General features: G+C 38.2%; 1 protein-coding gene across 1 annotated transcript in view; it reads left to right on the top strand.

Moving 5' to 3' along the window:
- The window catches only part of trpm5 (transient receptor potential cation channel, subfamily M, member 5), a 64,809-nt gene that overhangs the window by 42,379 nt on the left and 7,363 nt on the right, over positions 1–15,067 (top strand). Inside the window, exons 17-18 of the mRNA XM_041789139.1 lie at positions 4,077–4,335; positions 14,947–15,065. Of these exons, the coding sequence (XP_041645073.1) occupies positions 4,077–4,335; positions 14,947–15,065 (378 nt within the window). The remainder of the gene's footprint in view (positions 1–4,076; positions 4,336–14,946; positions 15,066–15,067) is intronic.

Here is a 15,067-nt window from a genome sequence, read left to right on the forward strand (position 1 = left end):
ATTTTGACCTTTTCTCTCATATTGTGACTTTTTAGGTTCACAATTTTTCATTGTCAATCATATTGTGACCTTTTAAATGCTAACTTTGACTTTTAATCCCATATTTTAACTTTTTAAACTCCTGATCTAGAATTTTATCTCATATTTTTACCTTTAAACTCGTGATTTTAAGTCTCTATCTCATATATTTGCCTTTTTAAAACCGTATTTTGACTTTTAATTTTGTATTTTGACCTTCAGCACTGATAAGTTGACTTTTTATCTTAGATTTTGAGCCTTTAACTCATTTATTTATTTATTTCGCATTTATTTGACCTGGATACACAGTATCATTGATGCTGTGATATTTATTTGTTTATTTTTTACTTATTTTTTTTAGAAATCTTAAAATCCTTTATCATCACTGTTTAATTCCCCACCTGTGAAAACATAGTTGATAGTTTTTGGTTAAATCTTGACCCTGTCAGGCCCTCAGGTTAGACCTAAATTCAGACTTCGGCCCCTGCTGCAACTGAGTTTGACACCCCTGATTTAAAGCATTGTTTGTACTATTTTTACGCTACATTTTCCCTCCTCTTCTCATTATTTCGTTCTTGAATATGCAGCATGCCATTACTCTACATTTTTAAATAATGAAGCTCTATTTGATCCAGCCCTAATTCAGCTAAAGGATCAAAGTCGATTAAACTGCACTGATTAGCATTTTAATTCCAACATTATCATTCCCAGAGGGAACTTGTCTGCAGCAGTACGAAACACAGGATAGCCAGTTTGGAACAAAAACCGAGGAAATAAACCAAACTCAACTAGAATAGGTAAAATAATGCTGGAATCCACCACACCGTTTCACATTGTGCTGAAAAGCACAGAGTCTGCATCACCCCATTACAGGAAGATGATTAACAACAACTGATAATTGTCAGGATATAACAGAGTTGAGCTTGTATAGTGCTTTTCTAGTTGTCCAACCACTCAAAGCATTTTTCATACCCATTCACTCACACATTCACTGATGGCAGAGGTTGCTATGTAGAATCAACTATCAGTATTAGCTAATCCCATTCAGACGCTTCCATATCCATTTGCACACCAGTGACAAAGCAATGGGAGCAAATGGGGGTCATGCCCAAGGAGGCATCGGCATTTGACTGCAGGGAATCAAATCCACAACCTTCTGATTGCAAGACAACTGGCTCTACCAACTGAGTCAAAAATAAAATGTAGTTCCAACCATCACTTTTTTTACCCCAACTGTCAGCTCCATCTGATACTCAATGTGTGGCTACTCTTAACGATGCCTCAGATGACAGTAGCCGGAATTATGCAATGGTCCAAACTACTGCCCCAAGTAGGGAAAGTGGTGGCCATTCACCAGGCCTGCTCACGGCCCATGCCCAATCTCTCTAGGTATCTTCCCAGCTGACCCCCTCCATCTGGACCAGCCTGAGCTGGATCAGGCCTCACACCACAGTTCGCTGGCCCTGTTTCCTGCCCTGTCATCCATTATTCATATTGTTGTAAAAAATATATATATATCTGTATATATATCTGTAAAAGCTGTGCACTTGCATGCTGCCCAAATGAGCATTTTAGATAACTGAATCATGTTGTTTGGTTTAATTCATTGTTCAATGGCAAAGTTAGTTACTGGGATAAATATAACACATTTAAAGGGGACATATTAAGCAAAAATCTCTTTTTCAGGCTTTTCTAAAAAAAATATGTGCCCCTGGCCTGTCCAGAATCCCCTCAAGTACCATGAGGGGAGTTAGCCCCACCCCCCAGGGTCAGTTGGCCCACTCCTCTCGGAAGAAAGTTCTGCCCTCTCCTGATTGAGAGGAGGATCAGGAGAGCCACATCCATAAAGCCACATCCATTTCCTGAGAGGGGCGGGGTCATTGGCAGAGTCATTAACATTCAAAGCTGCAGACACAGAAACAGCTCGTTCTGAGCAGGACTGAAACAGAAGGATTCATAGACATGCAAAAATCCAACATTAGAGCGTTTTTTCAGCATCAAACTTCCCAGGCATGTTTTGGGGACCTCTGAGACCAATATAAACTTGTCTTAAAAGAGTTAAATATGTCCCCTTTAAAGTCACTGAGCTCTTCAGAACGACCCATTTTGTATCACAAATGTTTGCATAAATGGCTGGTTTCTTGATTTTAAACACCTGAATTCGATAATTAACCCTTGTGGCCAAATACTTTTGGTGAATCTCGAGGGCCCTTGGAGCACAAGGTCCCAGGCCTTTGTCTGCCTTTGCCTGATTGCAGAACTGCCATTGTTGGCAGGTCGCTTTGGTATTTATCCCATTCTCTTTTCCAAAAGATAGTTATAGTTCTGCCTTCTTAATATGCGCCTCATCACTGTGTTAGAAATGAGAACAATAATGTAGAATATTGATATGCCTGCTGAGAAACAGGTTAAGAAGTTGAATAGCTCACCCATTCTTGGCGGCATGCCCTGGCTGAGTAGAACTGCATCAGATCACCATACCATCCAGTATGTCTCCATTGATCACTTTGACTCACTTTCCCACCTCATATGCAAATAAACACAGCCCTAACACTCTTTTTACATCTTGCTTGAATGATTAATTTTGGGCATTTGGATGCAACATGACAGCATTTTGGTGTTCATGATATGCCTTCAGTGACGTCCAGCCATTGGAATTTACCTGCTTATGCAAACAACAGTCCAAATGTCATTTCCGTGGCTTGCTAACGGTGGGTTAGAATCCTGAAAGCCATGTACAGTGAAGCCACAGGCAAGAAGACTGAATGAGAGTGACTTTCCCCTAAGCTAAGGGGCTATCAGTGCCTCTTTAACAGCTTTTCTCCCTCATGTTGTCATCAACTGTTAGGAAATGTTTTAATATTGTCACACTCGAGCTTTTAAGGCAAAAAATGCACTTTTCCTACTGTAGCTGGTAACTGTATACATTGATATGTTACTCTACTTTCATTGAGCTCATTTTTTTACACCTACAACTGACCTAAGTATTAATATCAAATACTGATTCATTTTAAAAGATTTTAACCCTTTAAATGCCGTCGTTGTTGTCATGATGCCACTATTATTTTCAATGAAAAAACAGAAAAAATAAATTATTTTCAAAATAATACATGCACGATATATTTTTTCTGTGTTGAATTATTACAGTCTGTGATGAATCAATGATTAATAGCAACACTGATTTTTTAAGTATTGTTTATTGTGCAATATCACAGACTCACTCTCAAGCTGCTAAGTGCAAAAAATGTCCTTTTCCTGTGGAAGCTTTAAAAAATATAAGTTGATAATTTATCCCACTTTTATTGTGCTGTTTTTCGCCTACAACTGACTTAGGTGATGATATTAAATACTCATTAACTTTTAAATATTTTAACCCTTTGAATGCCAGTTTTTTTTTGTCATGATGCCACCATGTCTTGTAATTTAAAAAAAAACAACAGAAAATGACATTTTTTTTATTTCTAATATTTTTTTTTCTGATATACTACATGCAAAGTGAAAAAAAGTTGAATTATTACAAGCTGGGATATGTCAATGATCAGCAGCAACACAGATTTATATGCATTATTACTTTTAGCATTTTTTAGCGTGTTTTTTTTTCCCTCCTAATGCCACATATGGTCAAAATGACAACATCTGGTAGAGAGCAGTAAAAATAATAAATTCCAAGGCAAAAATCCCAGATTGGCACCCAGATTTAATGCAATAAATTTTTTGTGGCATTAATGGAAGTGAGGTTTTAAAAAATGCTGTATGAATGAGTTTCAATGGGGCATTTTTGGGCTTAACAGCATGAGTGTAACTTTGCTTGTATGTTAGACTTACTGTAGGAGCTGAGCTGGAAATAACTACATTAGACAGCCAGTTTAGAGAACTGGCTCTCTTGTGAGTTTTACCTTTTTTCCATTTTTGTGTTTATTTTAAAGCTAGAAAAAAAGACGCACGTGTGAAGCAGTTTTCCAGGAGCAGCGATCCTGTAATCTAAACCATCCATTAACTTGTTAGTTGTTTGGGAAGGTCTGGGGGATCCTCAGTCTTTTCTACTCTTTGTTTTGCAGGGATTCTTCTGCTGGTGATCCAGCAGCTCAGAGCTGTGCCTCTGTCTGGTGGCGTTTCCTGCTGCGCCGTTGGCGTCGATTCTGGAGCGCCCCTGTCACTGTGTTCCTCGGTAATGTCATCATGTACTTTGCCTTCCTCTGCCTCTTCACCTACGTGCTGCTGCTGGATTTCCGTAGACCGCCGCCTTTTGGACCTGGGCCTGCTGAGATAATGCTCTACTTCTGGGTGTTCACATTGGTGCTCGAAGAACTACGACAGGTATCCAACCTTTTTTTTTTGTAATCATGAACGTATTTTAAATTAAGTGCTCATTAAGTAGTAGATTAGTTCTATTTGGAGTCTTATTGGAAACACTGCCACTACCATTTAATGTGTTTGCGTGACAGCCCCGACGAGTTAGACATCTCTGAGTAGGAGGTGATGTGAATCGCTCCAATGAGCTCAATCTCCCTGAGGTTTTAAGGATTCATGAGCCTTTCACCTCTCTGCCCGACTCCCTCCCAGTGAGCCCGGTCAGACAAGCATGATCCCTTATTGCACTGATCCCACTGAGCCTCCCTCCCTGGGGCACAGATGCCCCAGATGAGACAGGCCCTCACCACTGTTCCCTCATGCTCGCTCTTTCAATGTGCATCTCTGAAAAGACCCCGAGCTGAACAGAGCGATGGCACAGGTTTCCAAAAAAAGATCTTCTTTGCTGCAGGCAGCCCTGGCAAGCTACCAAGCCCAGGGGTGCATGCCTGCCCCTGAAGGAAGACAGTGCCACAAGGGCCCCTGTTCTCACCACGCTTGTCACAAAACAAGGTTAGAGACTGTGGGTTAAGCAGCTTTTTAAATCTGATAGATGGTCCTGTATGAGGCTCCTCAATGCTGAAACATTTTACAACCAAGATGCTTATATTTGCATGCCGTTTGAGTACTTTTTAATGCACAGTATGTTGTGTTTTTTTAAATGTCTTTATTAATAAAAAAATACTAGTCATGTGTAATATTTTTTTTATTTGAGGTTCTTGCATTACTTTATTTTTTCAGACAGATTTTAAAGATGGAGTAATCCTTAAATGTTTTGGTTGTAATGGGACATGTATTCTTACATCAACCATAATAACTAGAAGGCCATACTGATTTAACTCTATTTAATCCATCAGACTGGATGTGCCCATTTCAGATTGCATGCAAGCATGCAGGAAAATTGTCAGTATTAACCCATTTGTGCACAAATTTTTCCCGCTATTTTTATGCACAAAATTGTGTCAGTAAAAGTAGAGATGTACCTTGTGCTCTCGTTTACTCCGGGTAAAAGCTAGGTGCTGTTGAACAGTGAAGTGTTAATTGTGGAAATTCAACTTAATTCATATAGCACATTTAAAACAACCATCCATCCATTTTCTATACCGCTACCAGATATCAGATGGGAGCTTAACAAGATGGATTCGCCAGTGAAAAACAAGGAAATGGGCGTATCCATCTGCTTTGCAAGGTTGGAGTTTGAGCAGATCGTACATGAAAGAGTAAGCTGTTCCACAGTTTTGGGGCAGCTGCTGCAAAAGCCTGGTCTCCACTTGTTTTTAGCCTTGTTTTAGGCACATCCATGAGCAGCTGATTGGCAGACCTCAGCGTTCTGGCTGGGGTGTGAACATGAAGCAGTTCACATAAATATGATGGAAAATGGAGAAGCCAGCAGGGCTATCTTCAGGGCTGGAACAACAACAGCATAAGCGTACAATGCAAAAGAAGCTTTAAGACTGCATTAATAACCCAACATAAACATGCCAATACACCCTGATGAAGACCCTGTGCAGGTCAAAACCGGTCATCATTCTCTGTGATTTTATTACGCATGCCCTGAGCTAATAAAGACTTTTTAACTTAATCCTTGACTCGAGCAAGTGTGCCTGAAGACAGCCCTTGTGGCTTCCCCTTCTTTTCCCATATATGATGACAATTGGGTCCCATGTGAGCATGTTCTGTTGCTCTTTTTTTTCCTCTCATGTCTAGAAAACCTTATATGAATGACTTGTAACTGTTATTGCCCGTGGGTATTATTCCTAGCACTGTAATGATATAGTGTACATTATAATGATAATAGTATGTAACACAGCATACAGGTGCATCTCAAAAAATTAGAATATCATGAAAAAGTTCAATATTTTTTGTCACTCTTTTCTGAACGTGAAACCCATATATTATATAGACTTCTTACACATAGAGTGAAATATTTCAAGCCTTTATTTCTTGAAATGTTGATGATCATGGCTAATAGTAACAGTAACAGGAGAATTTCCCTCTCTCGTGTTCATTCATTACATTCAGTCTGTTTTTAGTGGGTGTTATTTTTTACTCAAAGGTTGGCAAAGAGAAGAAGGCTGATTTCAGTAAGAGGTGATTCATGAAATCTAAAAAACATTCAAATATTACTGTCACTGATAATGCTATTAGGGGTTTTTAATTTTCCCTACCTACCCTAGCCTTTGTCGAACACCCTGGGGGTCTAGACTTATGAACACTGCTTTAGAAAATAACAAATAGAAATTGAATCCTATCTTCCTTTCAATGGGATATTCATTTGTCTCTTACACAGGAAAGCATTCACTTTTAACACACACAGTAATATCACAATAAAGGGGAAAACTAAGCGAAAAATAAGGGAAATTATCTCCAAATAGAGCAGGACAAAGACACGCAAATCTACATTTTGTCTTAAAACAGGGATACTCAACGTGCGGCTCTGAAGCCGCATGTGGCTCTTTTATGTCTTAATTTTAAATATTATTCCCCCAGAAACCCTTAAAAAAGGGAAACTTTTTTGCCCCTTTTCACCATTTTTGGTACTACCTTTTTCCTACATTTTTACCCATTTTGACTTTTTTTTTTTTTTGCAACAATTTTCTGCCACTTTAATCCCGTTTTGCCACTTTTCACCATTTTTCTCCCAATTTTAACCCATTTCAGCTACCTTTTGCCATTAAATCATTTTGCCCATTTTAGCCACTTCTTGTCCCCACTTTTATCCCATTTTTGCCCTTTTCTACATTTTTTTGCCATTTTCCCCCATTTAAGCTACCTGTTACCATTAAAAAACACTTGCTTCCTTTTTTTGCCCATTTTTGCCCTTTTTTCACCATTTTTACCACTTTTCACCCTTTTAAGCTTCCTTTTGCCATTATATACCACCTTTTTCCTACACTTGTACCCATTTTGACAATTTTTTTTGCAACTTTTTACCTATTTTTTGCCACTTTTACCCCATTTTGCCACTTTTTACCATTTTTCTCCCAATTTTCACGCCAGGGTCACACCCTTGAATAAGGGTGGCGATACTTATGACATGAATAACTACAGGCCTATCTCCATAATCAACTGTATAGCCAAAATTTTTGAGAAATTAGTTTTTAATCAGCTTTCTCAGTATATCACTGATTTCAATATACTATCACCACATCAATCTGGTTTCAGGCCCAATTTCTCCACAGCCACAGCTCTCTCAAACTTACAAATGGTATCATATCTGCCTAAGACAATAACAAACTCACCGGTACCATATTCATAGACCTGACCAAGGCTTTTGACATGGTCGATCCCTATCTTTTATTGGACAAACTTCATAACATTGGACTATCTCGCAGTGCTCTCCCCTGGTTTAACTCCTATCTCCATCACAGACATCAGTGTGTCGGTCTTTTGGGCACTCAGTCTGACCTTTTATTAGTTGAAAAGGGTGTGCCACAAGGCTCCTCTCTTAGTCCATTATTTTTCTGTATTTTTATTAATGATTTTGCCACAAATTTGTACCAATTCTGAAATTCAACTATATGCTGATGTCACAGTCAACTACACTTCCAGGACTGACATTTCTCAACTTCAGGCAACCTTACAAACCAACTTTGCTAATGTTCAAAAATGGTTCTACTCTAACAAACTACTGCTAAACAAGAGAGGGTCTTACAATATGCTTTTTGGCACTAGATTCAAGATCTCAAGCTTAGATCAATGGCCTATTGCTCATCTTGATGGTAAACAACTGGAGGAGGTGAACAAATATGTGACCGAAGCCAGATAACGTTCCTGCAAGTCGGCATTCCGGTGGTTGAGAAAAATGGATACAAAATCGTTTTCTTCAAAATGATCATTTTTCGTTTTTTCTCATTTTATGCAAGTCCGACATTTATACTACTCATTCGATGAAAAAAGTAACACAAATGTGATATTCAAAAGCGTTAATTTTGTGTTTTATAATGCCCTAATGCAGTTGCTGCAAGGATATTGAGGGGAGGGGAAAGCGAAACTGCGGGGTGATAATTGGTCGCTCAGTCTGCCATTGTTCCCAGTTTTGCCCATTGAGATGGACAATAACAAACACCGTGTGGCTCAAACGCCACCCCCCTCGGCACGTAACTACAGCTGTTTCTAGTTATCACCTTTAACAACAAGCCTCAAGATGCACCTTGCAGTGAAGAAAAGTAGAAGAGACGATGAAGAAGCAGCAAGAATTATCAACAGACTTCGGACAACTTCAAGATCACTCGACAGGGCAAGTTTGATGACGGCGGATTTCCTGTGGGAATACTTTGATGAGCGTCACCAGTCCGATTGAGAAGCTTGGTTTGGGTGGACTTTATGTAAATGTGGCCCAATTGTTCACGCCCATCTCCCGGCCTGCCTGAAGGTAGGAGAAGTCCAGAAACTTTGAGCCTGTTTTTCTCAGAACAAACAGGAACTAGAAGTTAACATTCAAATGAGCATATCTTTGTAAAATATGATCAGATTAAGGTGTATGATGGACCATTAGAAAGCTTGGAATCTACGCTTTCATAATGGGTAAAAAACTCAAAAATGACCTTGGACGACTTGCAGGACTTTTTACCAGCTTTGGTCACATATAAATATCTAGGGGTATGGCTTGACTCTCACCTATCCTTTAATTTTCACATTGAATCCGTTATCAAGAAAATAAAGTGTATTTTAGGTCAACTTTATCGCTCCATCAACTGTTTCACTCTCCAAACCAGGAAAAGGATTGTCTCTCAGCTTATTTTACCAGTAATGGACTATGAAGATGTCATTTATCAAAACACATCAGAAACTAATACTCATTCTATCAATGTCATCTACAATAGCCTGTGCAGGTTTATCCTAAGATGTCCCTACAGAACCCATCATTGCTTAATGTACGACTCAGTAAACTGGCTATCACCCAAATCTAGAAGGCATTTTCACTGGTTACTGTTTATTTTTAAATGTATTTAATCATCCTCCTTATCTTAAACAATATCTGACCTTATACAGATCACAGTATAGTCTCCGTCATACAGACAACCCCTTTTTCTCTGTTCCAAGAATACATAAAGAACTTGGACATTATGCCTTTCAATATAAAGCCCCCTGTGACTGGAATAATCTGCCTGTTTCACTTAGATCAATTTCTGCTTTTCACCTCTTTAAGAAATCTCTCTTTACTCATCTGCAAACACACTGCTCCTGCTACTAGTTTTGCTTTGACTGGGATATCATAGTTGGTGTTGTGCTATAGTTTATTTCAAGGGTATTTGCTAAAATGTTTGTGAGCTCTACTTAAAATGGGTCTGTGTTTCTCAACTTGTTGCATTCAAAATACTATACATATACCTGTGTCCTCTTGGGGGGGGGTTAGGCTGGGACAGCTTTTTGTGTTGTTTAGTGTATGTCTGTGTCACATTGTTTTTTCCTTTTCAACATCTGTATTTCTTGTATCATATTCTATAATGTCTGTGTTTCAATGTTTCTTCTAATGTTTCTTTTTAATGTCTGTACTGTATGGGTTGTCTGGCAATGTTCCTGTCTCATATGTATCTTTGTTTGGGACCCCCTTGAAAACGAGATGATCCATCTCAAGGGGCTATCCCGTCAATAATTAAATTTACAGAATTTCATCTACCTTTTGCCATTAAATACCACTTTTTCCTAGTTTTTACCCATTTTAGCCACTTATTGTTCCCATCTTTATCACATTTTTGCCCTTTTTCACAATTTTTTGCCCATTTAAGCTACCTGTTGCCATTGAACAGCACTTGCTTCCTCTTTTTTTTTTTTGCCATTTTTGCATCTTCTTTTTGCCACTATATCCCATTTCTTCCCTTTTTCATCACTTTTCACCCATTTCAGCTACCTTTTGCTACTAAATTCCACTTGTTTCCTATCTATTTTTGCCCATTTTTACCACTCTTGACTGCTTTTTGCACATTTTAGTCACTTTTCATTCATTTTTTTGCCACATTTGGACCATTTTGTCACCTTTAACTCATTTTTTGTCACTTCTCACCCATTTTTGTTACTTTCTGACACCTTTTTCACTTTTCCTCACCATTCTCACCCATTTTTGTTGCTTCTGACCATTTTTGCCGCCTTTAACTTATTGTTATTGTACTTCAAGCTGTTTCTGCTTCACCACTTAGATTGTGGCTCATGCAAAGGTATTTTTCAACAATTTGGCTCTTTGGGTGAGCAGGGTTGAGTAACACTGTCCTTAAAAGATCAAATTTGAGAAATAATTATGGATTTATCAGTTTTTATCGTACTGATAAATGAGCGATGCAGAGCACCATAATCCCAAAGGAAAGGTGCATGGGCAGCCATGCAAAATAGGTGATTTGAATTCATAGGAGTCCACCTTCTTGTCCCTTTGGTTGATGCTGTAGCTGTTACATAGTGAAGAAGTTACAGTTGAGAGTAAGTGGTTGTAAAGTTGACCTTTGTAGCATGACAGTCAAGGCTTAAACTCTGCTCTATGCCTTTATGAAAGCAGTACACTGCCCTCGGGTTGTTCTCCAACCAATTACGCCATCCAGGGAGCGAACCCTGGTTTTCTGATGCATTTACAGGTCTCCTGTTCAAGCCACAGGAGACGGCTCAACCTTACACTCTGAGTGTGACAGACATTTTACAGGATTGAGAATTTGGGACAGTACAGCTGCTTCTGAAGCAGCAAAGGCTGTGTGCCAGCCGGCTATTCCCTTTTGGCCCTGCAGGTGTGCCTGGATGGGGCTCCAGTAGAAGAAATTACCCAGAAAGCTCAGTTCATACACATCAGTTTTAAAGACATTTATGCACAGAGAGCTCGAACTATTCAGGGTGTGAAAACATTTGCACATGAAATAGCACGTTTGTTGTGGCACACATTCTAAATTTAGACTGTTATTTCCTTTATTTAGCTGGAAACGTGAATTATGTAACACATTCAGTCTTTGAGCCTGTTGCACTGAGGCATCATTTCAAACAAATTAAACTGCAGCTTTTATTCAGTGTCTCTACAGTACCCTGTATTTGCCACATTCATGCCACATTTTTGATAGTACAGATCAAGATGTTTAAAAGCGTAAGAAAAAATCTGTTACATAACAGTTTTTCCCAAAGTATGCCACAGCTTAGTTTAAAGCAGTGATACTCAACGCAGGGCTCTGGAGCCACATGTGGCTCTTTTGTGATGATTTGTGGCTCTTTTATGAATTTGAAACATTATTCTTTTAAACTTTCACCACAGAAATTTATCATTGCAAGTTACATTGACCAGTTTGTTTCCCACATTTATACAGTAGGTTAGGGTATGGCATTTGGTCAAACATAATTTTCAACATTAAATTTTTGACTTTATTACATTTTTTTGCCACTTTCAATCAATTTCTGTGCTTTTCACCCATTTTCACCACTTCTTTTAGCTACTTTTTGACCATTTTTGCTACTTTGATCCCATTTTTGACCTTTTTCATCAGTTTTAGCCACTTTAATCCTGCTTCTTTGCAATTTTTCACCCATTTCAGCTGCCTTTTGCCATTAAATGCGACTTTCCCCCATTTTCCACCCTTTTACAGCTTTTTTCCCCACTTTAGTCACTTTTTACTCATTTTTTGCAGGTTTTTGACCACTTGTAACTCAATTTTTGGTGACTCTGCACCCATTTTTGCCACTTTTCACCCAGTTTTCCCCATTGTATGCCCATTTTCAACACTTTCTCCCCATTTTTTCTACTCATTTTGCACTTTTGTACCCATATTTACCACCTTTTAATGCTTTTCCCCATTTTAGTTACTTTTCACTAATTTTTGCTGTGTTTTTGCTTTTTGACCATTTTTGCCATCTGCAAATTATCTTTTGTCACTTCTTACCCATTTTTTCCCCATTTTTGCCACTTTTCAACAATTTGTTTGGCATTTAATTCCAATTTTGCCCCTTTTCACCCATTTTCACCACTTCTTTTAGCCACTTTTTGACCATTTTTGCCACTTTTATCCCATTTTTGCCCTTTTTCATCAATTTTAGCCACTTTAATCCTGCTTCTTTGCAATTTTTCACCCATTTCAGCTGCGTTTTGCCATTAAATGCGACTTTCCCCCATTTTCCACCCTTTTACAGCTTTTTTCCCCCACTTTAGTCACTTTTTACTCATTTTTTGCAGGTTTTTGACCACTTGTAACTCAATTTTTGGTGACTCTGCACCCATTTTTGCCACTTTTCACCCAGTTTTCCCCATTGTACGCCCATTTTCAACACTTCCTCCCCATTTTAGCTATTTTTTTTTACCCATTTTGCACCTTTATAACCATATTAGCCTTTTTTTGATGCTTTTTGCCCATTTTAGTTACTTTTTACTCATTTTTGCCATGTGTTTTCTGCTTTTTGACCATTTTTGCCATCTGCAACTTGTCTTTTGTCACTTCTTACCCATTTTTGCAACTTTTCAACAAGTTGTTTGGCATTTGATTCCAATCTTGCCCCTTTTCACCCATTTTCACCACTTCACTTCCAGTTTGGCTCTTTGGTTGAGCAGGGTTGAGTAACTCAGTTTAAAACCTGTAAATCTTCTGGGGTCCACCAAATCCCTCATGCAACCACAGTAGCCACATTTTAACTCCATAACAGAGAATTTCCACATGAATACTTTGTTTCCAGAGACTGTGCTACTGTGAAAGTGTTTGCAGAGTCACAACGTGCAATTAACAAGCCTCTACTGTTCATTTGTTTCCAGCAGAAATCTGCAAAGCCACCTACACTCTCTTCTCCGATATTTATCTCTTTAAACCTCTGCAGACTTTTTCTTTGGAACCTTGTTGCCTCTGAAGGCACTGATTCATTCTTATGATGAGGGAGCTAGCACCACTGTAGAATCCATTCTACAATAGTGGTACTCAACCTGTGGCCCTAGAGCACGGGTGTCAAACTCAAGGTCCGGGGGCCAAATGTGGCCCACGGTGCAGTTTTACCCGGCCCACAAGATCATTTCATATTTTAATTAGAAGTGGCTCTCCTGAATGAGGTCTGCAGATTTCCTCCAGTGTAAAAATCAAATTTAACCTTGAAGATTTAGAAAAAACCCTTGTTAAGTCATAAAAATCTGAAAAAGTAGAGTAGAAATAGTCAGGAATGAGGAAAAGAAATTAATTTGTATTTTCACTTCATATTTTCATTTGCATCCCAAGATTATGATCTAAACTTACTTGATTTTGAATTTTTATTTCATATTTTGACCTTTTAAATTCCTAATTTTGACCTTTTCTCTCATATTGTGACCTTTTAGGTTCACAGTTTTTCATTTAAAATCATATTGTGATTTTTTTAAACTCCTAACTTTGGCTTTTAATCCCATATTTTCACTTTTGAAACTCCTGATCTAGAATTTTATCTCATATTTTGACCTTTTAGAGTCACATTTCTGAACTTTATCTTCTATTTTGACCTTTTAAGCTTTGATTTTGTATTTTATGTCATATTGACCTTTAAACTCATGATTTTAGGTCTCTATCTCATATATTTCCCTTTAAAAACCTTATTTTGACTTTTAATTTTGTATTTTGACCTTCAGGACTTATAAAGTTGACTCAGATTTGGAGCATTTAACTCATTTATGTATTTATTTAGCATTCATTTGACATTGACACAGTAACATTGATGCTGTGATATTTAATCATTTTGACTCTTATTTATTTATTTATTTATTTTTGAAATCTTAAAATCCTTTATCATCACTGTTTAATTTTCCCTATACTTCATTACCTGTGAAAACACAGCTGACAGTTTTTGGTTAAATCTTGACCCTGTTAGGCCCTCAGGTTAGACCTAAATTCAGATTTCAGCCCCTGCTGTGATTGAGTTTGACACCCCAGCATTAATCAGTTTGTTTCCCACAATTGGCTTTAATTGTCAACCTTTATTTTTTGTCTATTTCCATTGCCCTTATTTGCATTTTTTTGCCACTTTTAATCCATTTTAACTGCTCTAAGGCTAATTTTGTCACTTCTTTTTGCCCATTTTTGCCATTATTATCTGTTATTGCACCATTTTCCCCAAGTTGTTGATTCTTTTATCCTGCCTTTTGCTCTTCTGTCACTTTTCTCCCATTTAAGCTGCCTTTTACCATTAAATGCCACTATTCAACCTGTTTTTGCCACTCTTTGCTGCTTTTTGACCATTTTGCCACCTGAACTTATTTTTATTGCCACTTTAACCAATTTTTGCCACTTCTCACCACTTAGATTGTGGCTCTTGTAAAGGTATTTTTCAACAATTTGGTTCTTTGGCTGTCCAGGGTTGAGTAACACTGGTCTATAACTTGATTTTGCTTGTAAGAGTTGAGGTTCTACAGGAATTTCTGCATAAAAAATACAGGCAGACTAAAACTAGCAAGAAGTGTCTTAGGTTTCCGAGGGTTAAAGCTTCTTATCGGGTTTTCAGTTGGTGTTAAAGAAATAAACAAACATATGATCATTCTAAAAGTGATTTATGGTTTTCTATTTATTTTAAATGGCCGGTCACAGTCCACTTCCAGTACCTCTGGGGCCCACCAGGGGGCCACAGCCCACATTTTGGAAAGTAACATATTGTTTCTGTTCTTACATACAGAGCTTCTTCACAGATGAAGACATGAACATCTTGAAGAAATTCAAGCTCTACTGGGAGGATAATTGGAACAAGTGTGACATGGTCGCCATCTTGCTCTTCGTTGTCGGGGTTTCATGCCGGT

This window comes from Cheilinus undulatus, linkage group 1, assembly GCF_018320785.1.
Source record: "Cheilinus undulatus linkage group 1, ASM1832078v1, whole genome shotgun sequence".
NCBI lineage: Eukaryota > Metazoa > Chordata > Actinopteri > Labriformes > Labridae > Cheilinus > Cheilinus undulatus.